The sequence below is a fragment of the Protopterus annectens genome, chromosome 1.part0, assembly GCF_019279795.1.
Source record: "Protopterus annectens isolate FY-2018-M chromosome 1.part0, PAN1.0, whole genome shotgun sequence".
Classification (NCBI taxonomy): Eukaryota; Metazoa; Chordata; order Ceratodontiformes; family Protopteridae; genus Protopterus; species Protopterus annectens.
In genome coordinates this window covers 1,765,683,586-1,765,708,862 of record NC_056725.1, presented here as the reverse complement: position 1 = coordinate 1,765,708,862, position 25,277 = coordinate 1,765,683,586, and the positions used below count along the sequence as shown (strand labels likewise).

The window sequence follows — 25,277 nt, the reverse complement described above, 5'->3', positions numbered from 1 at the left end:
TCACCTTCTGCCTCTCTCTGCTTTTAATCACTTTCTCTCTGCTCTCACACTGCATATACCTCAAGATGTTTCCTTCTCTCAGTTGTCTCAGCCTCCTAATGTTTAATTTCCACCCCAGCCTGATTTATTTCAGTTGGGTTCTGAGACTCTCTGAGGATGAACCAAGTTGCTTTGCTACATTTTATACTTACAACTTATATCCAGATTCCTCCAGGTTCAGTAAACTGTGTTTTGGCTGCAGCTAAGGCTGCTATCATGTCTTGCTGGGATATAATGGCACATGTGACACTGACATGTTCCATACTCCACAGAGTTCATTTTTGTCTGCCTCCTAAATACTTTGATTAATATATATATATATATATATATATATATATATATATATATATATATATATATATATATATATATATATATATATATATGTATGTATATCTTGTGCAAGATATTCTGCTTTGTATCTACCACGTACCTGCAAAGGTATTCATGCATTTTGGTGACTAAACCATTTTACAAGTCCAGTTCACAAGACCATCTGCTGCCTACCACTACCAATTAATATATAAAAGATAGGTGCTATGTGCTTTATTTCCTGCAAACACTGCCATTAGCAATTAACTGCGTAATGGAAGTAACAGCATGATGTTTGAATCCCACCAATGCTTCCAGTTAATATGCAAAGGTAAACTGGACTTAAGGGTATTCAGAAAATGTGCACTGCTGTCTTGGGTAATAGCCATGCCCTGTCACCATAGCCGGCCTTAGGCATAGGTAGGGAGCTGCTGCACTAGGGGCACTTTTCCAGTAATTATTTGGTGTAGGTAGTCCAGGATGGGGCCAGCAGGTGTTATGGTGGGGGGTGCCACGGAGTCCTTTTGCCTAGGGCACCAGTTGACCTAAGGCCGCTCCTGCCTGCCACACCCAAATAAGTTTTACATTGTACAAATAGAGATCACAAATTTTGCCTACCTATGACTAAGCCCAGTACTTTATTGTGTTACCTTAACAAAAGTAATTGAAACTTGATCTAAATCATTCTGCACAAACACATTCCACACTACAGTTTCTGGGGGCAAATGGTAACTCTCTAGCACCTATATACCCTCTTTCCCAATTTACATCATTGCTGTCACTAAAACTAACAAAATAAAAACATGTTTAACTTTTTACGCTTAAAATACTCCAAACTTTAAATATTTAAATGGTAGCAATTAGCTCTGAGAAGTTACCCTCTAATGAGTAGACATGATAAAGTTGAGTGTAACAGAAAAATACATAAATCCTTAAGTTAATAAATAAACCATTAGTCACAAGCTCACTTGCACAAGGAATTTAAAATAAACATTTAAACTGATAGATGCTGTTCAAAAATTATTAGCTGAAGGCTAACTAGTCTCTCTGCTTTAACTAAACAAATGGACTGTACTTTCCCTGTCCCACTTTTAAAAACAAACAAGATTTATCCTTATCCTAAATGCATGATGCAGCAAGAACATTGACGTAACTCCCTTAACTGACAAACTTGAATTAACAGTTTGTCTCTGATTTTTATAAGCCCCAAATTAGATTTCATGTGACTGCTACCTTTTATTTAAATTTTGGCATGTGCTTTCTTGCTTCCACAGTTACATGTCCAAGGTGGAAGGGTAAGAATTGGTAAGCCAGAGTCCACATAAGGTGCTCACCTTTGACCTAGCCCAACATTTTCAAAAGTAGCACTAGACTTTACAACAGTTCATTATTTATTTTCACTTTTAAACTCTATCAAATTTTCACATATGTTTCCCATATTACATTGTGCTGAAAAGGCCAGTACAGTGCAGCTCCATTTATCTTTAAACAATTATTCACTCACTTTTAAAATATGATGCAGTTTTAATTATGTTAGCTCACAGCTCATGCATTTCCTTTTGAAAAACAACATTTTCTCAGTATATTACAGAGTTCTCAGAGCATCAGATACAGTTGGAGCACCCAGAGTTCCCCATTTTCTTCTATTATTTCCACCTCAGGTTGAAATGAGTGTTAACATTATTTAAATCTTGCAGAGCTCATTACCAAAATAAAGGTGCTAGCACTTGGGATAAAAATTCAATTATTTTAAATTGCTTAGCAGATTTAATACATAAACCAACCTCGAAGACACAGCAACAATAGTTAAAATTTGTGTGTACAGCTTGAAAGCTGAGAATCTCTAGATGCACTGCAAGCACAAAAGGTGTAATAATAGTGGGTGGCTCAAATCAGTTTTAGATGAATAGTGAACCCATACACTTCACACAGGGCCTACCACACAACCTCTTACTGCAAGAATTTTGAAAAACACCAACCATAATGGAGAACAAAGGTCCAAAACCAGGGAGAAATCTTAAATATTGCTTTTATAAACTTAATAACAGGTTTCACATTAACATGCATTTTTTGAAGGAAATGAAGTCTGAAAGTCAGATGTCTGCCATTATTCAGTTACTTCAGTCCTCAAAGACTTGTCAGAAAATCATAAATTTCATGAGGAATAGAGCAAAAATATATGGCAAAACTCTGAACATTTAGAAAAATTCTGGACAGTTTACACATATGCACATAATTATGAAGTATAGTATGTCAGTGAATACCCAAAACTTTACAAACTACTTAGTCCTTATCAGATGGTTTTACAGGCCAGCCTTTCTGGCATTATGTCTCATTCAAGGACTGTCACAGATCATTTAGATGGCTTGATATTATTAAAATACAATACACTACAATTATTACTGTTAATGCAAAGAATATATTTCAAAAACATTCCCATTATAAATGGGTAGCGCAGTGGTGTAATGGTTAACATTGTCGCCTCACAGCAAGAAGTTCTCCAGTTCGATTCTCGGCTGGGGTGCCTTCTGTGCAGAGCTTGCATGTTCTCCCTGCATTTGCTTGGGTTTCCTCCAGGCACTCCAGTTTCCTCCCACATTCTAAAGACATGCGACTGGAGTGTTTCTCCCCAGGCCTCTGCTGAAAATTGGCACTGTGGAGCCTAGTCGGACTTTCTCAATCAACAAATGTTAAATAAATAAAATAAATATAAATGGCAGTTTCTAGATAAATTCTTTCATATGTTTTTCCTGCAGTCTCCTAATTTTCTCACTTATCTTAAAGTAGTGTAGATATCTCTTTTTACACTACAAGTGCTGACACTATCTATCTTAGTACCCCTAGTTGCTTCTGCTTAGTCCACAGATTGCTACACCTACATTTGGGATCTGAAAGCCAGTTTCAATTTTGTCTGCTCTCTGGAGCACAGTGATTTAACAGCCAAGTACTCCTCACAGGACCATTTTGAAAAACACCGCCAAAGTTGTTCCAGTCTAGTTGATGTTTTCATTTCCTCATACTCAGACCTTCTCACTTCATTATGAATGCAACAACTTTATCCCAAAAAGACAGTATGACAAAAAAAAACTACAAGAGAGACAAATGACGCTGACATGGGCATATATCTATTACAATTCACTAAAATCTGTGACTTGGAAATTTAGCTACAAAACCAGAAACAATAACAAGTTTTTCATATACTGGTCTTGGCTTCACATTTTACCTTACCTGCTAGAACTATATTTTCAAGGAAAGTTTGTCTCAGTTCAGAATCAGATTGGATAATTGCATGGCAGAGGCTTTCATGGACACCAAAATGATCTTTTCCAATTAGAGCTGGTTTAAAAAGAACTTCAGGTGCTCTAAAATATGAGAAAATGTGAGTTAAACACCAATCATCTAGACAAAAATAATAAAAAAAGACAGCGAAGTAGAAATAGAACAACACCTGAAAAAACTTGTACATCTAGCATATCCCTCCCACTTCAAAACAGTAATGAAAGCATTTATTGTATACAGTATAAATAACGTGTAGTCACCCTTTACATTTTGTAGCAATAACAGTGTGCATCACTTCAAACAGTTATCAGAAAGCAAATCAATTTTGCACCATATGTTTGTACCATTTTCATCTGCAATGCCTCCAAATTAAAAAGATACTTTGCATGTAAATGGTCACATGCTGACATTACCTGTATCATTACACCAGAGGGCTACAGCACACAAACTAAACAACTCAGAGCGTGTACTCTGGTTTCCTTAGAAGGGGGAAGGGGAAGATGCTGGCAGTATAGGTAAAATCTAACCACACTGAATTGGTACACACATTGATGAATGCATCCATATGAAAAATTATAGCAACACAGAAAACAATGAAGACCGCATGGCTATCAGTTTTAGATAATCTCTTCTCTTCTAGTATCTACAACATTAATGATATCACTTAACTGAGAGATAAAATCTTCAGCATGCAGAATACCTGAAGGACTTCCAAGATAGCTGTACACTGCTCAACAGGATGATTTGAACTCTCCCCACAAGAAAATAGAAACTGTGAAAAAAGTACCAGTGTAACTGTCTGGGTAAAATTCAATCGCTGACAATGGATTATACCATCTGAATGCCATCAAAGAAGAAATTGGAGAACCTGAGTTGAAATCAACAAAAAATGGAGAAGAAAAAAAATTCAGACCAGGGAGAATCCTGCAACTGTTCAGCAAAAATCAATCCAAGCTTCAGCTCTGGTAAAAGAGATGCTTTCTAGTAATTTAGAGGAAAAAATTAAATCAAATGTACTTAGAACTGATTAAGATAAATGAAACCCTGAAGGAGTATATCAACTCAAATAAAAGAATGCTGGGGGAAAAAAATGAAGAAGCTTTAACTTGCTATTTGGATGAGGCGATAAAACTGCAAAAAATCAGAAGATGAAATGTAGAAAATGCTGGCTGAGCTGCTTCAAAAATATTAGAGTTAGAAAAGAAAACTTGTGATTTTCTGCTGTACCAGACAAACTGGAAGAAATACACTGTATTACTTTTTTTGAAATACAAATATTTTACTGGACTGGTGTTCCGCAGCAAGATTTGTTAATTGAGAGGACACACTGTGTGTGTGCTCCAAACCTGGCCATAAAAAAGTAACCAAGCTCTGTATTAGTAAAGATGCAATCACACCAGCAGAAAGAGCTGATCCTTACAAAATTGTGGCAAAAGGAAAAGTATTACAAAGTGGAAAAAAAACGAGTGTTTCTGTAAAATAATTATTCACTGTACACCAGGCAGAACAGAAGCACATTTATCCCATCAATTAAGGGAATGGAGGTAGATGTGAGATTCAAGATGCTGTATCCAGCAGTCTTCAGAATATTTTTTGGAGGATCAAAGACATTTTTAGATAGGGAACAGGTTAATGAGCAAATAAAAAGTTTATCCAACAAAGAGTGAGCCAGCAAGAGGGAAGAGATTCTGCTCTTCATTCTTCTGACAACAAAGCTTATATAGAGTCTTCCTAATATAGCTGCGGTGGTGCAGCGGTAGCATTGTTGCCTCACAGCAAGAGGTTCTCCCGTTCGATTCTCAGCTGGAGCGCCTTCTGTGTGGAGTGTGCATGTCCCCCCCACGGTCAAGTGGTGTTCAAAAGACATACGTAGAATGGGCATGCCTTCGCTGAAGGGCACCCGTAAAAAACCTACTACCAATCATTAGTGGACCAGAGTTCTGCTGTGGCAACCCCTAACCGGGAAAAGCCGAAAGAAGAACAATATATAGAGTCTTCCTAATCTCATTCCTAAACAACATGAGTTTCACAAAAGAAACAAAGGCAGATATGAAGGTATATTTTGTAGTATAGCAGAGCTGCACAGACTGTCGGAATTTTGCTGCTCATTTAATTTCAGCATGGTTTCACAACAGGGATATCTTATTAAACTGATCTATCCTAGTCCTGAGACTAAGTTGCAAAGAAAGTGGTCAGGGTAAGCTAGTGGTTGTGATCTAGATTTTTTTTTTCTGACTGACTGAGTCACCGATTGATTTATGGGAAGTGGACTGGGCCCAAAGGCCCTTCTTCAACCATCTCTTCTGGCTACAGAGTCTTAAGATAAAAGATAATGCACTATATTTACAATGTCAAACAAAGGAATGGATATGTTCTAGTCCTGCAGGTGCAGTTCAAACACTAGTTCAAGCATGCCACAGGCTTCAGCCTAGAATAAAACTTACAGGAGGTGTCAAATACCAGCGGCATCTAAACAAAAGTCAAAGCATGTTTATGGCACCTTACTGAGGTGATGATCAGTAAAGACAGATCTGAACTACTGGAACATGGGAGTGTTCTTAATTGAGAGTTGTAACATACTCCATCCTTGGGACCACAGACTGTGAAGACCCCGGTAGTGGGTTTGCATGCAACACTTTTACTGTAACAGACCAGGGATACACCTATTTCCTATCACAAACCCTGGTTGTAGTGGAGAATGAGTTTAGGCTTTGACTGCCTGGATGTACCTGGTGGTGCCCTGCAGTGTTACCCTGGCACATATGCCAAGATATGTTTATATAGAGCTACACAATATTACACTTATGATGCAGTTGTAACACGGAGGCTAACTGCAGATCAAACATCTTCCATCACATCAGGCAATAGAGGCTGAGTCAGATGAGAAGTCATTGGTGGACTAAGCAGCAGGGGATGGAACATGCTCGATGGAGATGGAGGCAGCATGCTGTGGCACTGGCAAAGTAGCAGCGTCTGGCACACAGCTTCAGACCATAGTAAAGCATACATATTACAGTACATATAAAGTTATATATACCTTAATGTCTATTGGAATAGGTAATCTATGACTACCACAGGCCAGCAGATGAGGGTGACACATGTCTACTAGCACCTGAACTGTGTCCTTATCCACATGGTGCCAGTTTACAATAATGATGACTGCATGTAGGTAATGAAATGTAAAGCATGGTCAGATGACACTGTGCCTCCGAGGGTGAAGAAGTACACCACCATGGCTCATAGTGGCAATATATACATTCACTACTGCTGTGATAACCTGTAAGACTTTACTGTAAATTCCTTACATGTATACAAGGATTCTGATAGATATACGAAGAGAAAAAAAACAAATAAAACAAACCACACTGGAGCCAAAATCAAGTTGAGTGCTTTTGTCCCGTTTATTACAGAAATCCTCAGTTCTGAGGAAGTTTTGTAATAAATGGGATGAAAGCACTCAACTTGATTTTGGCTCCAGTGTGATTCTGATAGATATAGTCATTAATGCTAGTGTTAGAACATCACATCGCTCTCCTTATGTTTCTGAAACAGTCTTGCCATTTTGTTTTACATCATTTGCATACACAGATTTTAATACTGTTGATCATGCAGCAGGTAGGAAACTAAACCAAGGGGTAACAGCTATCATAATAAATAATAAAGCTCTGTTCACAGCATGGTATAATGTGCAAATATAAAAAAGTATCATTCACTCTCCATCTGCTATCATATCATGCAAAATAGCTTCCTACATGTACATAATGTAAATATAATTTCCAGAATGGCTTTGTATTCTGTCTGCATTATCTTTGCTGCAGCTGCTATCTTGTATATGACATTTTTGTAATCTGAATATCTACATTTTTGTATATGTTTTGTTAACTTGTTTTAATTTAGATGTGTTTGTAACTTGTTTTAACTGACATTTGTTTATCATCTTAGAAATTCCTGAATACCTTACTATCTGTTCCACTGTTCTGTTCTGCACTGTTAGAACTGCCACCCTCAGGGCCCAAGTTGTGGCTGAAAAGGGTGTGAGGACCAGTAACACCTACCCATTTATTAAATATAATGAATAAATAAATAATTACCATTTGGCTATACCTCTGTTAGTATATACTGTACTTGCCCTCCACTTTTCTAAATCCCAGGGATGAGGTGTTAGCTCTTTCTCAACAGCCATGCGACCATTGAGATAAGATATGCAAGTAAGGTGGGGAGGCAGGTAATAAAATTAGAAGTTATGTACTTACCATAACTTGGCATCTTTGTTCATAGGGTCATAGGTATTTACTAGGCTAATAACCACAAGAGCTTTTTTAAGCCTAGCCATGCATCCCAAATCTCTGGCAAGTTCTGATACCCTTGATAATTGTAAGCAGGGGGTTGAGGGATGAACCATTTGCAGGTTATCTGTACACATTAGAGGCAGGTGCCAAACCAGGGATGAATGTCTGGTTTCCCATCCAATTGTCCAAGTTGCTCATGAATTGGGTTAGGGAGAAACTGTACCATAGATGAAGTAGCCTCTGGGATACATAACTATCTCTCCAGCAAGACCTATTTATATCACAGGCAAGGCAAAGTCTTTAGAATGGGTAATTCTGGTGCTATTTGTTTTGTGGATATGCAGGAGGTCTATCAGAGTGGGGTCTGAGAATGCCCTGTATTTCAGGCATATATCTCCCCTTAAAAACCTGTAGGAGACAGAATACAGGGATAGGGCCTTGAGATGGTCTGCATTTGACATTTTACTTATTCCCTGTATTCTTTTAGTGAGGAACCTCTGTGGATGTTCCAATTGCCTGGTTAGGTACATAACAAAGGGGGCATTGTACTCATTGATAGGTCTGATGAATACCAAATACAGTGGAACAATAACTTCCTTGGACTTAGATGCCATATCTTTGTTTATAAGTTGTGCAATATAGAATGGTTTCCTCACCACTGTAGACACATGATGGTCAAAGACTAGATTACTATCTATGTGTGCCCCTATGTCCCTGATTACTGGGTCAGCTGTAAGGGGTGTGTTGTCAATATGATACTTATCAGGGATGGATGACTTCCCAAAGGATACTATTATGCATTTCTTGGCATTTAGTTTTAGTCCATGGCTCTGACACCAGTTGTTTGTCTGTGTCAGCCCCTCCTGGAGAACATTTGTGTCAGTGTGAGATTCAACGACAGCTCCTAATTTGCAATCATCTGCATATTTAGTCAGCCAGAGACTACTGACATTGGCCCTGACGTCTGAGAAGTAAATGCCAAAAAGGAGAGGTCCAAGGACTGATCCCTGAGGGACTCCACTTGTGACTGGCCTCTTTGTAGAGGTGGACTCCCCAATTCTAACTTTCTGGGTCCTGTCTGTAAGCCAGTTGGCTATCCACCGGGTGACATACATGTTTGTACCTAACCTCTTGAGCTTGTCAACAATGCCAGAGTGGGGTACTGTGTCAAATGCCTTAGCCAGGTCAAGGTGGGCAGTGTGAACCATTTTGCCCTCATCCATTGCTTTGGTGACCTTCTCAAAGAAGTCCACCAGGTTATGTAGGCATGATCTGCCCTTGACGAAAGCTAACTGGGTTGGGTCAAGTGTCTGGAGGTTTACTATATCTCTAGTGATCATCTCCATGATAATTCTTTCCATGGCTTTACATATAAGACTAGTGAGACTTATGGGTCTGTAGTTTCCAGGGTCTGTAGATGGCCCACCTTAGTGCAGAGGGATGACTGTTGCCTTTCTCCATTCATAAGAAATGAAACCTGTTTGGAGGCTACAGTTAAAGAGTAATTCCAGAGGTGCTGATAGGTCATATTTCATGCTAATTAGAAGGCATCCTGGGATATTGTCTGGGCCCATCATTGCAGTGTTCTCGGTCTTAGAGGGAGCATTAACGACCTGTTCCCTAGTGATAGTAGGAGGAGGAGTTATATTTGAAGATATTTCCTGAGGGGAAGGTTGAGGGGGAGAGAGGGATAAAGCTGGAGCTGAATTTATCAGCCAGGAGGTTTGCTATGTCTTCTGGCTCAGCATAGATGGCTCCATTTACAATGAGCTCTGCACACAATTGTGTATTGCCTTTGAGGTCACGGACATAGCTAAAGAATGCTTTGTGGTTATCCTTGGCCTGGGAGGCCAACCTTACCTCAAATTTGGCTTTAGTAGACTTTATTTGTCCTCTGAGTCGTTTGTTTAGTTTGATGAGAGTGCTTTTATCCTGCTGGGTGCTGCACTTCCTAATTTTTTACATGACTTTCTTTCGCCTGTTATACAGCCTACTGATTTTGTGATTCCACCAGGGTGGCTTGTTTTTTGAGTTAGTTTTGTACTTCTTCCTGGTGGGTACAGCTGCCTCTATGCAGCTATTAACATTTTCATTCTTCCTCACAAATAGGCCTAGGATCCGATCCTTGGATCTGACTTGGCCGCATATACAAGATTTCAAATCCAAACCTCAAGCTCCTCCCTCTATCCATAACGCTCTATCCCATCCCCAACTCTTCAGATCAAGTTTGCTGCCTTACACCCCACAGTGCTATAGAGACAGAAGAGAGAGAATAAAAAGACTGGGAATCAAACCACTTACATGAAGGTTCCAGTATCATCCCAAGATCCTTCTAGGAGTGACAGGGCTGGGGGGTAGTTGGGAGGGAAGAATGAAAATGGACAACACAGATGCCAGGTTATGGTAAGTACATAACTTCTAAATCTGATGCTGTCCTTTTCATTCTTCCTCACGAATGGGTCAGTGTCCCCAGCTATGTAATTCTTGGGAGACCCTTACGGAAGGACATGCCGGAGCACTGTCAAACCAAAGGAAGCTCTGCTTCTGGAGACAATGTCTAATTTGCAATGTGTAACAAAGGTACAAGTCTTTGACCAAGTGGCTGCAGTGCAGATATCTTCAATGGAGGTTCTTGAGGAAAAAGCAGATGAAGTAGCCATAGATCTAGTGGAATGAGCTGTAGGAGGATGAGGCAGTTCCAAACTTTTTTGAGAATAAACCAAAGGAATACAATCAGTAATCCATCTAGCCAGAGTAATTTTGAAAACTGCCTGACCCAAGCGGTTAGGGGAAAGGATACAAACAGGTGAATAGACTTCCTGTACTGTTTTATTCTGTGAAGATAAAGCATAATTGTCTGTGAACATCAAGACGGTGACGCATACATATCAGCCCTTATTAGTAAAACTTGGAAAGAAAACTGGTAATTGTATGGACTGGTTAATGTTAGTCTCTGTAGCCACTTTAGGCAGAAAGGAAGGGTTGGTCCATAGAGATGCCCTATACTTAAGGAAAGTAATGTAAGGAGGCTTAGCCAATAGGGCCTGGAGCTCAGAAATTCCTTTTGCTGAAGTGATAGCTACTAAAAAGATTGTTTTCCTAGAAAGAAATTTCATATTGCATTTGTCCAGTTGTTCAAAGGGTTTCTGAGTTAACCTCTAAAGGACCACCATTAGATCCCAAGGTGCAGAGGGATCCTTTATTGGAGGTTTAAGGAGGAAGACTCCCTTCTTGAAAGCTTTGCATAATGTGGAGGATGCCATTGAAAATTAATTGCTTCCAGTGTGGAAGTTGGAAACAGCTGCCAGCTGAAGTTTAATAGTAGAAAAACTAGCCCCTTCCTTAAAAAGAGTGGTGAGAAAAAGAAGAATGGCCAAGTAGGGGCTGAAAAGGGGTCAATTTTTTGATTGAAACCCAAATAGAAAATCTTTTCCACTTACTTCTGTAGACTTTCTTGGTGGAGGCCTTCTGGGAGACCAAGTTAATATCACGAACTGGGAAAACAAGCCTGGCCCATCTGCTATCATGGGAAGTGGAGAAACCATGAAGTCAGCTTGAGGACATGGAGACTGGGATGTTGAATTCCTCACAGATGAGATAGGAGATCTTGAGTGGATTCCAGTATCCATGGAGGATATTTCAAGTGAGACCAGAGGAAGGGGAACCATACCTGTCAAGGTCAGAAGGGACAATGAGGATGACTGAGCTCTTCAACTTGCTTCTTTTCTGTAAGAACTTCAGGATCAGAAAAGAGGAGGATAGGCATAGAGGAGACCCAGGGGCTAATCATGGATCAGAGCATCCCTCAGTGACTCCCCCAGAGGACAGATCAGAGGAAAGTACTTAGTGCACTTGTTCTTGAAGGGGCGAAGCAAAGAAATCACAGCAAGGATGGCCCCAGTGGCTTAATATCATATTTGCTACTCTTTGATTGAGGGACCACTCATGAGAAATTAAAATGGACCTGCCGAGTTTGTCTGCCAGCTTGTTGGTTTTCCCCAGTATATGCACTGCAATGAGAAAGCGGACTGAAGAGATCGCCCATTCCCAGACCCTCATGGCCTCTCTACACAATAGATAGGAATGGGTTTCTTCTTGTTTGTTGATGTGCCAGACTACTGACATGTTGTCTGCGTGGACTGCAATAGTCCTTAGAGGGAGAACGTCCTGAAAGGCATGCAACATCAGAAGGACTGCTCTCATATCTGGGACACTGATATGCAACTTGGTCTCTTTCCCAGGAAATGCTCCCCCCACCCCAGTTGGGAAACATCTGTGGTCACTTTGGAGACCTGGGGAAGAAGGGAGAATGGCCTGCCAGAAATAGGTCATCTGAATGGCTCTACCAGCGAACATGATGCTTTCAGATTAGAGTGAGTCTTACAGGAAATGACAGAGGCTGGTAAAGAATTGACCACTACACTGCCAATGTCTGTTGAAGGATTCGCATAAAGAATCTTGCTAGAGGAACTAGAAGAATGGCAGCCGACATCGACCCAACAGCTTGTAGTACTAATTTTGCTGGCAGGACAGATGAGACAGTATGGCCTGCACCTGATTTCTCAATGATGTGATGTGATGAAGGGGTAATGATGCCACATGAGTCATAGTAGTCAGTTGAGTTCCTATAAATTCTGGAGTCTGTGCAAGTATTAGGTTCAATTTGTCGTGGTTTACTGAGATATCTATGGAGTTGGAGATCTGGATCAAGTAATCCCTGGCTTGCAGAAGTTAATGCCTCAATGGGGCAGTGAGGAGCCAATTGTCGAGATAGGGAAACAACTGGTATCCTTTGAGTCTCAAATGAGCTGTCACAACTGCCATGCATTTGGTGAGCACCCCAGGGACAGTGGTGAGCCCAAAAGGTAGTGCTCTGAATTGGTAGTGATTGGCTTGTAGCTGAAAGCGTAGATGTCTCCTGGAGCACCTATCTATTTTGATGTGATAGTAGGCATCCTGGAGCTCTATAGAGCACATCTAATTGCCTTTGTGTAGAAGAGGCAGGATGGACTGAACCATAACCATTCGGAACTTTGACTTCTTTACAAACTGGTTCAAATTGCTTAGATCTAAAATTGGTCTTATGTCCCCTGTTTTCTTTGGCACTAAAAATAAGTGGGGGTTAAGTTCTGAATCCTATCTGTTTGGGTGGGACCCCCAGGATGATTTATTTTTGTACCAGCTTTTGTATTTCCTGAGATGCGTATTCCCTCTGACTGGGTGGAACATCAGGGAGTTTCTTTCTGTGGACAAGAGATGAAAGAGAAAAGGGTATGTAGTAACCTTTGGATATGATTCTTAGCACCCATGAATTTCTTGCAATGTTTGTCCAAGTGTACAGGTGCAGCGAAAAAATGACTCCTGACTGCCTCCAGAGGTGGATAGTCAGGCAATGCTTCATGAGTCCTAATAGGGCCTATCAGAGAAGGAGTCTCTAAAGCCCTGATTTTGCAGACCCCCTCTGCCTCTGGGATGACATCTTCCATTGAAACCTCCTCCTCCTCTGCCTCTGGAGGAAATGTCCCTGCATGTATCCTGAAAAGGTCCCTGAGCTTTCCAGAACCACATTTTTTTACCACCCCACTAGTTCTCTGACAAAGTCAGCTAAGGGGTAGAAAATTTGATTCTAATAGCAAAAAGAGCCGTTCCCTCCTGATCGTTGTGGGTGAGTGTATCTTTCACTGATGGCCTAAGCAAAGAGGAGCTATCAAAGGGGGCATTAACAAATGATGAAATAAAGTGTAACGCAAAGTTGCATAGTCTCATCCAGGCATGTCTTCTAATAGCTATGATTGAACTGCTTTCTCATGAGGCACCCTCTGCTGCATGGGAAATCATCCTCATTGATGCATTGGAAATGGACAAAAGAGTGACCAGTTGAAGAGAGACCTTATTGATGCCCTCTCATCATGGACTCAGGCAGAGAGAGTTAGAAAGCTCCTTGGTCAAATCTCTCTACAGACGAATGAAGTGTGCCAGGTTATTCAACAACCTCAGCGTGAATGTAGCTGAGTCATATACGTGCTTTCCAAATCTATCCATCACTCTGGACCCCGTTTGGTGGATGGACAGAGGAGCTTTTTTTTCAGCTTGCTACTTCTTAGTGGCTGCTGACACAACTATGGCATTAATTGGGATTTTCTTGCTCCAGTGAGGATTATCTGATGGGGGAACTAATAACTTGTCCGGGTGCTTAGGGATAGGCTCGAAAGTGTCTGGTTCCTTCCAAGCCTAGAGGGAAACCAAGTCAATAAGTTCATCCATCAAGATGTAGATGCTCTAGCCATGAAAGCCTCCAGCAACAGCGATTCCTCAGGAGAAGGAGATTGGGATTTTGTTGGAGGACTTCCAGGATGTCCCCAAAGGAGACAACACCAGTTGGTGATCGGGGGTATCCTTCTTCCGCATCAAAATCAGTGCCTTTCATGAGAGACTCCATAGGAGAGTCTATATGGCTCCTCTTACACGTTCTCTTCTGAGGTACCTCTTCCATGGGGTGTTAGGGAGAGGTGTCAGAAGAGGGGCAAAATCCCTCTGGGGAACTTGTGTGGAGGCCTCCTGGAGCTGGCTGACTCTGAAGAGCAAAAATGATGGGCTCAGAGTTCAGACCCGATGAGGGGCGAGGGACAGGATCTGAGATAAGACAGGATGGCTCTCTGTGCACACAGAAAGCCATCTCCACTACCTGAAAGGCTGATGGACCAAGGTAAATCTCTCCCACCTTCCTCACATGCCTAAGCAGCCGAAGATGAGAGGTTGGGGCCAACACTGGATCCAAACCATCTGGAGAGACTCATACCTAAGCTGTGCAGGGCCAAGGCCTCAAGGGGAAGGAATGGATCTGACAAAGCAGGAGCTGAACCCAGTCCCTCAGACCTGGTGCTGAGCTCTCAGATCCGAGACCTGCTCTGATCCAAAGGTACTGGAGCAGGGCTGGTCACAGACACCTTCAGAGTCAAGGAGGAGAACTTCCATGGATCTGATGCCAAACCTCTTAGGGATCTTAGATCCTGCGAAAAAACAGGTTGGATAAGAGAAGGAGATATAATTGGCTGGGCAGGAGCACTCACTTATTCAAAAGGGGACAGAGCTGGGAGGACCCCCCCATCTGGATCTGAGCCCTGAGAAATCTCCACATCATCCTGTCCATGTCTGGCTCTGTCAAACTCCTTGAAGATCTGGATGATGAAGTGGATGGTGGTCTTGAATGCTTCCTTGGTGTCTGGAATAATTGTGAAGGGAGAGCTGGAGAAACTGGCTTCTGAATGAATTCCCGTGTACACCCTCTGCTGGTTGGATCCAAGGTTTTAGGATCCAAGAAGGACGTGGATGGAAGAGGAGAGCTGACAGCATGGGCTGAAACAATCGGATCCAAAGAGGGTTGTGGATCTAAATGTTGCCCGAAGGACTTCGGACCCGAAGAAGTCAGAAACAAAACCACCTTTAACTTTTCTGTGGGTTCCGAGGAAGCCCACAGAGATCTCAAAATGGGCCATTTCTTAGACTCCAAAGCAGGCTGTGAAGCCTTAGAGGGGGTTTGAGCCCCAGTTGCTGCCTGTAGTAACCCTTTTAAGATTACTTATTTCATCTATCTGTAAGTGCCCTAGGATTGAATGTCATGCAAACAGAGCAAGAGGAGTTAAGCTGGGCAGCTCTGAAACAGTACACGCACTTCTTGTTGGCATCACAGTTAGGGATCTTATGCCCACAAGAAGTGCAATTCTTGAAACCCATAGGTTTCTCCAGTTTATCAGATATCCTGAACCAGGCAAGAAAAAGGTAAACCCTGAAGAAAAAAGGGTTTAAACAACCAAAAGTGAAGCCTGAATAAAGGTTATACTAAAAAACAACTCTACTTTTTATTTTTTTTTAAAGAAAAGGATAAATTAAACAAAGACATATATATATATATATATATATATATATATATATATATATGTGTGTGTGTGTGTGTGTGTGTGTGGTGTGTGTGTGTTTTATATATTTATATATATGTGTGTATATATATATATATATATATATATATATATATATATATATAAAAGAAAAACTGCAACAGTCCAAAGTACCGAGAATGGTACTAAGAAAGATAGAAAGAGAAACTGCAGAAAAAGAAAAGATCCTTGCGCCAGTGAAAACTGGAGGGAGGAAATAAAGTTGTCAGAACCTTAAGAGTAAGAAGAAGAATAGCTATAACCAAGAATATACAAGGATAACACCAAAAAGAAATACACTTACTGCTTGAGTTGGATCATTTGTCTTACCTCAAAGGTAGCAAATGAGATCTGGGGATGTGGGAATGGGCTATAGCATTATGGGTAGAGGGAGGAGCTTGAAATTTTGATCCAAAGTCTTGTAGATGAGGGCAAGTCAGATCCATCTGTGAGGAAGAATGAAGAGGACAACATCAGATCACTTGTTTTATTAACTGTGATTTCATGGTTTGTGGTTCTCATTATTTTGGCTTTGACTATTCTGACTACAGCAGCACTTTAATTGTGGCTTAGTTTAAAACTACAATAACATAAAAACAAGTTAAAGGTAAGGGAATTTAAAGATAAACCGTTATTAGTCATTACACCAACAAAGGATCAAGTACTATTACTGGCTCAAGTGACCTATTTCTCCAACATAAAGTGATCTTAAAGTGACCTAACCTCTATTACATATGCTTTTTTAAATCTTAAATTTAAGAGTTAACTCCAAAATCCTGTACACGTCTACATATTGCATATGATCATGCATAAAAAAAAAATTCTCTCCTTAGACGATGCTGTTACTGAATTCAATACAACTTTTCTAAATATCCAAAATAACCTTGCGCTTTGTAGAATGAAGAGACCGAAAAGAAATCAAACAAAAAGAGTAGAAGGGAAAAAGCATGAAAAGAATGTCAAAAATATGAAACACCTCAATTTCTTGAAAACTTCAGAGTGTATCAGAATTGTACTAAAAAGCAAATAACTGAAGACAAAAAAACAATACTATAATGACATTTTCAAAAAAATAGTAATAAACGCAACCCTAAAAATTTTGGACATTCATTAAAGAAATCTTACATCCTGGCCAAAAATTCAACCCAAACCCCTCTCCTGATAACTCATCACTTGAAACTGCAAACAGTTCAACTCATATTTTATAGAGAGGATAGCATCTCTAACCAAAGATTCCTCAATATCTAATCCCAACCCTGTCCAACAGCCACATATCAACACATCCACTTTCACCTTCAAACCTGTTCCCACATCCTATATAAAACTACACTTAAACAAACGTAAACCATGCTCTTCTTCAGCTGATGACTTTCCAAGCCAGTACCTGAAAATAGCAGCCAATGGCATTGCTTATCCTGTCTCAGTTCTTATAAAAAGGTCAATCCAGGAATGCCACATTCCCTGTTACTGGAAAAAGTTACACATTGTCCCTCTGCACAAAGGAGGAAATTCAACAGATATGAATAACTTTAGACCTATAGCAATCTTATCTCCTCTCTCCAAAATATTTGAAAAATGTATTCAAAAAGCAATTGCTAGGCTATCTCCTTCAGGAAGAACTCCTATCCCCTAGATGGGTCTATATCAGTTTATCGAAGATTCACTACAGCGAACATGACATCAATAACCCCAAACCACCGAACTTCACTTCCGCGAATGTTCACATCTAAAAAAAATTTCACCAGGGAAAGAAAGCACTTGGCTAACAGCACAATGGACCACACTCCGCATTATGTCAAACCCACCCAAGTTGGGGGGCAATGCACCCCACCCCCCCTAACTATATATATATATATATATATATATATATATATATATATATATATATATATATATATATATATATATATATATATATATATATATATATATATATAAATATATATATATATATATATATATATATATGTGTGTGTATGGGATCCGTACAGATCACCGAACGCACTTTCCACCGAATGATTATCAGTGGGGCATATTTACGCGAAAGTGCTTTTCACCAAAAAAGCACTTTCACGTAAGTATGCCTGTTCTGGAGATCGTACTACAGTGCGGGTAAGGGAAAATTCCATTTTTCCCACTGCAGTGTGATCTCGGAGTGAGAATATTAAAGTAGGGGGGTGTGGGGGGCACAGGGGGGCTTGCCCTCCTGCATTAACGTAGATTTGTTTTTTTTTTTCTTTCTTTTTTTAGCGCACTTTAATGAAAGAGCATTTCAGTGAAAAGCGCTTTTGTTAAAGTGTGTTCGCTGATAATGGATTCGGGCTTTTGCACTTTCGTGCAAAAGTCCTAGATCCATATATATATATATATATATATATATATATATATATATATATATATATACATATACACACCACCTCCGAAATTGCACTACAGTGGGGAAAAAGGGCAAAATTATGTTGCTGGCCAACTGCTTTTGTTCCCTACTTAAATCTTTCTTGGATGTGAATGTTCGTGGAAAGGAAGTTCGGTGGTTTGGGGTCGATGAAGTCAGGTTCACTGAAGTGAATCTTCAGTGAACTAATACAGACCCCCCCACACACACACACACACACACACACACACACACACACACACACACACACACAAAACATGACTTCTGTCCTTCCACAGTACTAGCACTGCCTTTCTAACATACATAGATACTGTTAATAAAGCAACAGTCAATGGCAAACTAGTCTCTTCCTTATTTCGAGACTTGCCTAAAGCCTTTGACACAGTTTGTCAGAGCAAACTTCTTCAAATATCCTCAGTAGGTCTTTCTCTCAGTCCACTCTTCTGTGGTTCAAAAGCTACCTGTTCAATAGGTATCAGTCAGTAAAATGGCAGTCTACGCTGTCTCCTTACCTCCCAGTCTCTACTGGTGTACCACAAGGCTCTGTCCTTGGTCCTCATCTCTTTAACATTTTCAACAACACTCTATTTATCCACACAACAGGCCACCCTAGTACAATATGCAAATGATTCAAATCTCATTTGCACATCTAACAATGTGGTACACCTCCAAAAAATTACTCAGCAAGCTTTAGCAGCCACTGAACCATGTTTTCATAACTCACAACTCATGCTTAACCCAAAAAGGACCAAACTACTGCTTTTCCCCCTAAATCCCTCCCTCATGAAAAAAACATAAATTTAAAGTCCTCTTAATAATATAGCCACTGAAGTCACTTCTTACAGCAAACTATTAGGGGTGTCTCATAGCAAACTATCAGGGGTGATGGTGGATGATAATCTTACATTTGACCTGCAGATACAAAATTGCATAAGAAAAACTCATCAAAAACTAGGGATGTTTTATAGAGCCAAAAACTTTCTCCCTGACACAACTAAAGATACATTAGCACTACTTATTTCCTCCTAATCTTCTTTATGGCGCTCCCATCCTTACTAACCTGCAGGCTTCACAAATATTGAAACTTGAACAATGCTATAACAGAGTTGTTAGATTATCAGCACATATCCTTTTCAGTATCCACTATTGTATATCACTGAAAAGCCTAAATTGGTTAGAAGTGCCACATCAACCAACACATACACAATTTCTTACCACCTATAAAATGATCCTGTGTCCATCTGCCTGACCAGCACTAAAAAGCATTCAACACAACTATGTTCCCAATCGGTCACTGCAAGCCAGTGACCAAAAACTCCTGTCTGTCTATAAATTTAGCAAATCTGCTGAGCACTGCCTATACTCATACAAGGTTGATAAGGCCTGGAACTCGTTACCTGTATCCATCAGGTCTATAACCACCCTCCCATCTTTCAAAACTGCTCTGAAAGACTTCCTAGCTAAAGTCTGTCTTTGTTCTTGCTCAAAACCAAGATAACTTATATCCCTAAATGTGAACAAGTCCCTTTCCGTTCCTTATATCATGGCATTCTCCCTTCTTCACTTACATCCTTACTGCTGTCTAATTCTCTTCTCTGACTTGCTCTCTAAATATACCACAAGAACGTTTTTCTCTCACTTCATATTGCAATTCTCATTTGAATTACACTAATTTTCCTTTAATTTCTGTACAAACTGTCTAAAATTTCTCTAAATATTAAATGATTGTCATATACCTTGTATCGATTCTTAACCAATGTTTGTATTATGGCTAATTTGTTATAGTAATTTAAACTGCACCTTTAGTTTTATTTTTTAATATTGTAAAATTATTGTTCTTAAAATGTTTTGTAATAATTTGAAGCTTTTCTCCCCGGGCCTCCGTTGAAAATGGGCTTCTACCCAGTTGGACTTTCCAGGTAATCAAATGTCAATAAATAAACAATAAAATAAAAGTATGCATACAGTGCCCTGTACTGTACACAAGTATGTATAATCCTAACTGCATGTGTGCTTGTGTATCTATCTATATATCTCTATATATACATACATATATATTTATATAGATAGATATGCTTGTGTTTGTGTGTGTGTGTGTGTGTGTGTGTGTGTGTGTGTGTGTGTATACATATAACCAAAACAAAGCACAAACTCACGACTACTAAAGTACGATATTGTAGAAGAAAATATATAGTGGCAATACTGGTATTTTATTCTATATATATATATATATATATATATATATATATATATATATATATATATATATATATATATTTATGGATCCCCTTTGAAATAGTGAAAGCCCACATAACTGAACTATGTTTTTGCAAGACGAAAATCACGAAACATTACATACTCTAATGGCAAATTTTTCCCAGGGCAAGTGGAACTTCCCCAACATGCCCTGTTCTCCACTGTAGTGTGATCCCAGAGTTGGTATATATAGTTAGAGCGGGTGCCAGGGGCGCAGCCCCCCGCATCGGGGGTCTGGGGTCATTGCCCCCCCACCTAAGTAGGTTTTATTTATTCTGTTGTGGGTTTCATTGAAGTTTGGGCAAGTGTTTACTTGCCCTGGGAAAAATTCACCTTTCGGGTATGTAATGTTTCACAAATTTCATCTCGCAAAAATGCACTTCGGTTATCTGGGCTTTCATCATTTCAAAGTAGATCCATATTATATATATATATATATATATATATATATATATATATATATATATATATAGATATATATATATATAGATAGATATAGATATATATATATATATATATACATTTATATATAGCTATACATATATATATATATACACATATATAGATATACACACACATTTATATATATATTGGTAAGGTTGTGCATCAGGCCTGGCAAGCTGGTACGTAAAAATCAACTGCCAATCATTAGCAGACCGGTTCTAACCGAAAAGCCGAAAGACACAAACAAACACATATACACACACACACACACACACACACACACACACATATATATAGGCATGCTAGTGATGATATGAAGTGTGTGTTAGGTCGACAGCTGTCTAGTCAATTGCATATGGTTGACTAGGCAGTTCAATAACAGGTGTGCGGAACTGCACAAATCCAGCGATTGAGAAATTTGCCCTTATGCGATATTTGGGCAATCTCAGGGTAAATTTATATAATTAGCAGAGAGTGTGAGAGGTGCAGGGTGGTGATTCCCCTGCAAAAAACAATGCTTTATTTTGTTTTTAAAAAGTAAGAAACTGTATGTATTGAGGCTGTTTCTTGGTGCCTGTCTAGTGGTGTGTCGACTTTCATGTTTTCAACGATATGCAGTTGATATTGTTTCAGTTGACTTGGGTGTTTTTGCTTATAAGTGGTATACCCATACATATATATATATATATATATATATATATATATATATATATATATATATTTAGTTGTTTTTTTTTTTTTTGCTTTTTTATTTGTATGATGCTGTATTTCAGTATCTTTTAGGGTCTTTGGACCAGCTAAAAACAAACTAATAAATAATTATACGCAGACAGAAAGATACTTTTCCTTAAGACTATTTTGGCTTCTGGTGATAAATAATTGGATACTTGGTAGGACATTACTTACACACCCTTTAGTTTAGTTGTCAGTTTATCAAGATTGATAACTGAAGCCATTTACCTTCCTGTTTTATCGTCCTTACAGGGAGGAACAAGAGGTGGAAGATAGTATGCTTTTCTTTTTGTTACATTTGACTGCTGCCCAAGGGCAGACTTGCTCCACATCCTTCCCACCTCCAACATAATTTTCTTTATACACAACCATTTCTACCCCCCCAAAACAAGCACCCAAAATTCCTCCTGTTTGAAATACCCTCCCCCTCAATCCTTCCAACTTAGCATATCTCTTAACCAGTCCCTTTCAGATCACTACATATACCATAAACATTCCACTGTAACTTACATCTCTAATTATAATCAGCCTCAACACTATACTAACCCATTACAAACAGATCCTCAACTCACTAGAATAACCAGCCTCATATAATTTCCAAACCAATACATGAAGCTTGTGTACTACACCTATAGTATGCTACCTAACCTCTTAGCCATACTCCACACTTTAATCTTGCTATCAGCCATAACGACCTATCAGCTGTCACAAAACCTTCAACTTCCTGCAAAGGTCCTACTATGGAGGCCACAACTACACCCACCAGATCTGCTCCTCCCTGTACAACTATTTACTTTAAAAAACACATTCTGCTAAAATAACCACATCACTGTAATACATCTCAAGCAAGAATAAGAGAGCAAGTATCTGTTAGATTCAACTAAACACCTGTAGTGCACTAATTATTGATAATATGTGGTGACGTACACCCAAACTCAGGACTTTCCACCACTAATATCAGTCAAAATCACATCTATCTAAACTCAACCCACAACATATATCCAAATAATCATTCAACTACTTTTCGAAAGATTATCCAAAAAATGGAAAACCAAACCTAACCACAGCAGCTCACTCAGGCCTTAGCATATATATATAACATAAATGCATGCAACATCTGCAGTAAAACTGGTGAACTTCACATCTAGATTCAAAAACACAACCCCTACATACGAGTATGCACTAAAACATGGTAAAATCCTCTATCAGTGATAAAGAAACACTCCCAGCACAGGGGTAGCTGTTATGTCCCTAAACACCCTAGAAATAACAATACACCCCAACAACCACCCAAACTTTGACTCTTATAAGCATAGAAAGGTGCTAGAACAATAGGATTTGCATTGGCATGCATTTTCTGAAGTCTAGGAAGTTTAAACTCAAATGTATGTCATTATTTATTGACTTCAGTCCTTAGTGATTTGCCAGAAAAGACATATTTTAGGAGGAACAGACCAAAAATATGGTGCAAAAATCTAGATATTTTCTGAAAATCTTGTGAGCTGAGAGGTATCGCTAATGACGATACAATAAAAATCGAAAAAAGTTGCCATCTGAATGTGTTGACATTTTTAAGTAGTAGCAATGTTTTTTGCAGTGGGGTGAACCCCCATATACTCTATCACACCTTCTGCTAATTATTCACACCTCCTGCTAATTATTTACACTAGCATTGGGATTATACAATTCCAGGGAAAGGGCATATCCCCCAACTCTGGGACTGTCAATGTAGCACAACTGTCAACTATCTGTTTTGTTGACCAAAGTATGTCGGTTGACAAAACAGATGTCAACTTTAAAGACTGTCGACCAAAGTTATTTATATATATATATATATATATATATATATATATATATATATATGTGTGTGTGTGTGTGTGTGTGTGTGTACACACACACACACACATATATATATAAATACATATATATATATATATATATATATATATATATATATATATATAATATATACACACAAGCCCCGTGGTGGTGGTGCTGCAGTAGCATTGTCACCTCACAGTAAGACACTGTCCAGTTCGATTCTCAGCTAGAGCGTCTTCTGTGTGGAGAAATGCATGAATGGGCGTACCTTCGTTGAAGGTTGTGCATCAGGCCTGGCAAGCTGGTACGTAAAAATCAACTGCCAATCATTAGCAGACCGAAGTTCCGCTGTGGCGACCCCTAACCGGGAAAAGCCGAAAGACACAAACAAACACATATACACACACACACACACACACACACACACACACACACACACACACACATATATATAGGCATGCTAGTGATGATATGAAGTGTGTGTTAGGTCGACAGCTGTCTAGTCAATTGCATATGGTTGACTAGGCAGTTCAATAACAGGTGTGCGGAACTGCACAAATCCAGCGATTGAGAAATTTGCCCTTATGCGATATTTGGGCAATCTCAGGGTAAATTTATATAATTAGCAGAGAGTGTGAGAGGTGCAGGGTGGTGATTCCACTGCAAAAAACAATGCTTTATTTTGTTTTTAAAAAGTAAGAAACTGTATGCATTGAGGCTGTTTCTTGGTGCCTGTCTAGTGGTGTGTCGACTTTCATGTTTTCGACCATATGCAGTTGATATTGTTATATATATATATATATATATATATATATATATATATATATATTTAGTTGTTTTTTTTTTTTTTTTGCTTTTTTATTTGTATGATGCTGTATTTCAGTATCTTTTGCGCCTTGTGCGGACAAGGGTCTTTGGACCAGCTAAAAACAAACTAATAAATAATTATACGCAGACAGAAAGATACTTTTCCTTAAGACTATTTTGGCTTCTGGTGATAAATAATTGGATACTTGGTAGGACATTACTTACACACCCTTTAGTTTAGTTGTCAGTTTATCAAGATTGATAACTGAAGCCATTTACCTTCCTGTTTTATCGTCCTTACAGGGAGGAACAAGAGGTGGAAGATAGTATGCTTTTCTTTTTTTGTTACATTTGACTGCTGCCCAAGGGCAGACTTGCTCCACATCCTTCCCACCTCCAACATAATTTTCTTTATACACAACCATTTCTACCCCCCCAAAACAAGCACCCAAAATTCCTCCTGTTTGAAATACCCTCCCGCTCAATCCTTCCCACTTAGCATACCTCTTAACCAGTCCCTTTCAGATCACTACATATACCATAAACATTCCACTGTAACTTACATCTCTAATTCTAATCAGCCTCAACACTATACTAACCCATTACAAACAGATCCTCAACTCACTAGAATAGCCAGCCTCATATAATTTCCAAACCAATACATGAAGCTTGTGTACTACACCTATAGTATGCTACCTAACCTCTTAGCCATACTCCACACTTTAATCTTGCTATCAGCCATAACAACCTATCAGCTGTCACAAAACCTTCAACTTCCTGCAAAGGTCCTACTATGGAGGCCACAACTACACCCACCAGATCTGCTCCTCCCTGTACAACTATTTACTTTAAAAAACACATTCTGCTAAAATAACCACATCACTGTAATACATCTCAAGCAAGAATAAGAGAGCAAGTATCTGTTAGATTCAACTAAACACCTGTAGTGCACTAATTATTGATAATATG

General features: G+C 39.3%; 1 protein-coding gene across 1 annotated transcript in view; it reads right to left on the bottom strand.

Annotated features, from left to right (window-relative positions):
* The window catches only part of LOC122805359 (actin, clone 302-like), a 305,392-nt gene that overhangs the window by 28,351 nt on the left and 251,764 nt on the right, over positions 1–25,277 (bottom strand). The window contains exon 7 of the mRNA XM_044075487.1: positions 3,580–3,713. Coding sequence (XP_043931422.1) covers positions 3,580–3,713 — 134 coding nt within the window. The remainder of the gene's footprint in view (positions 1–3,579; positions 3,714–25,277) is intronic.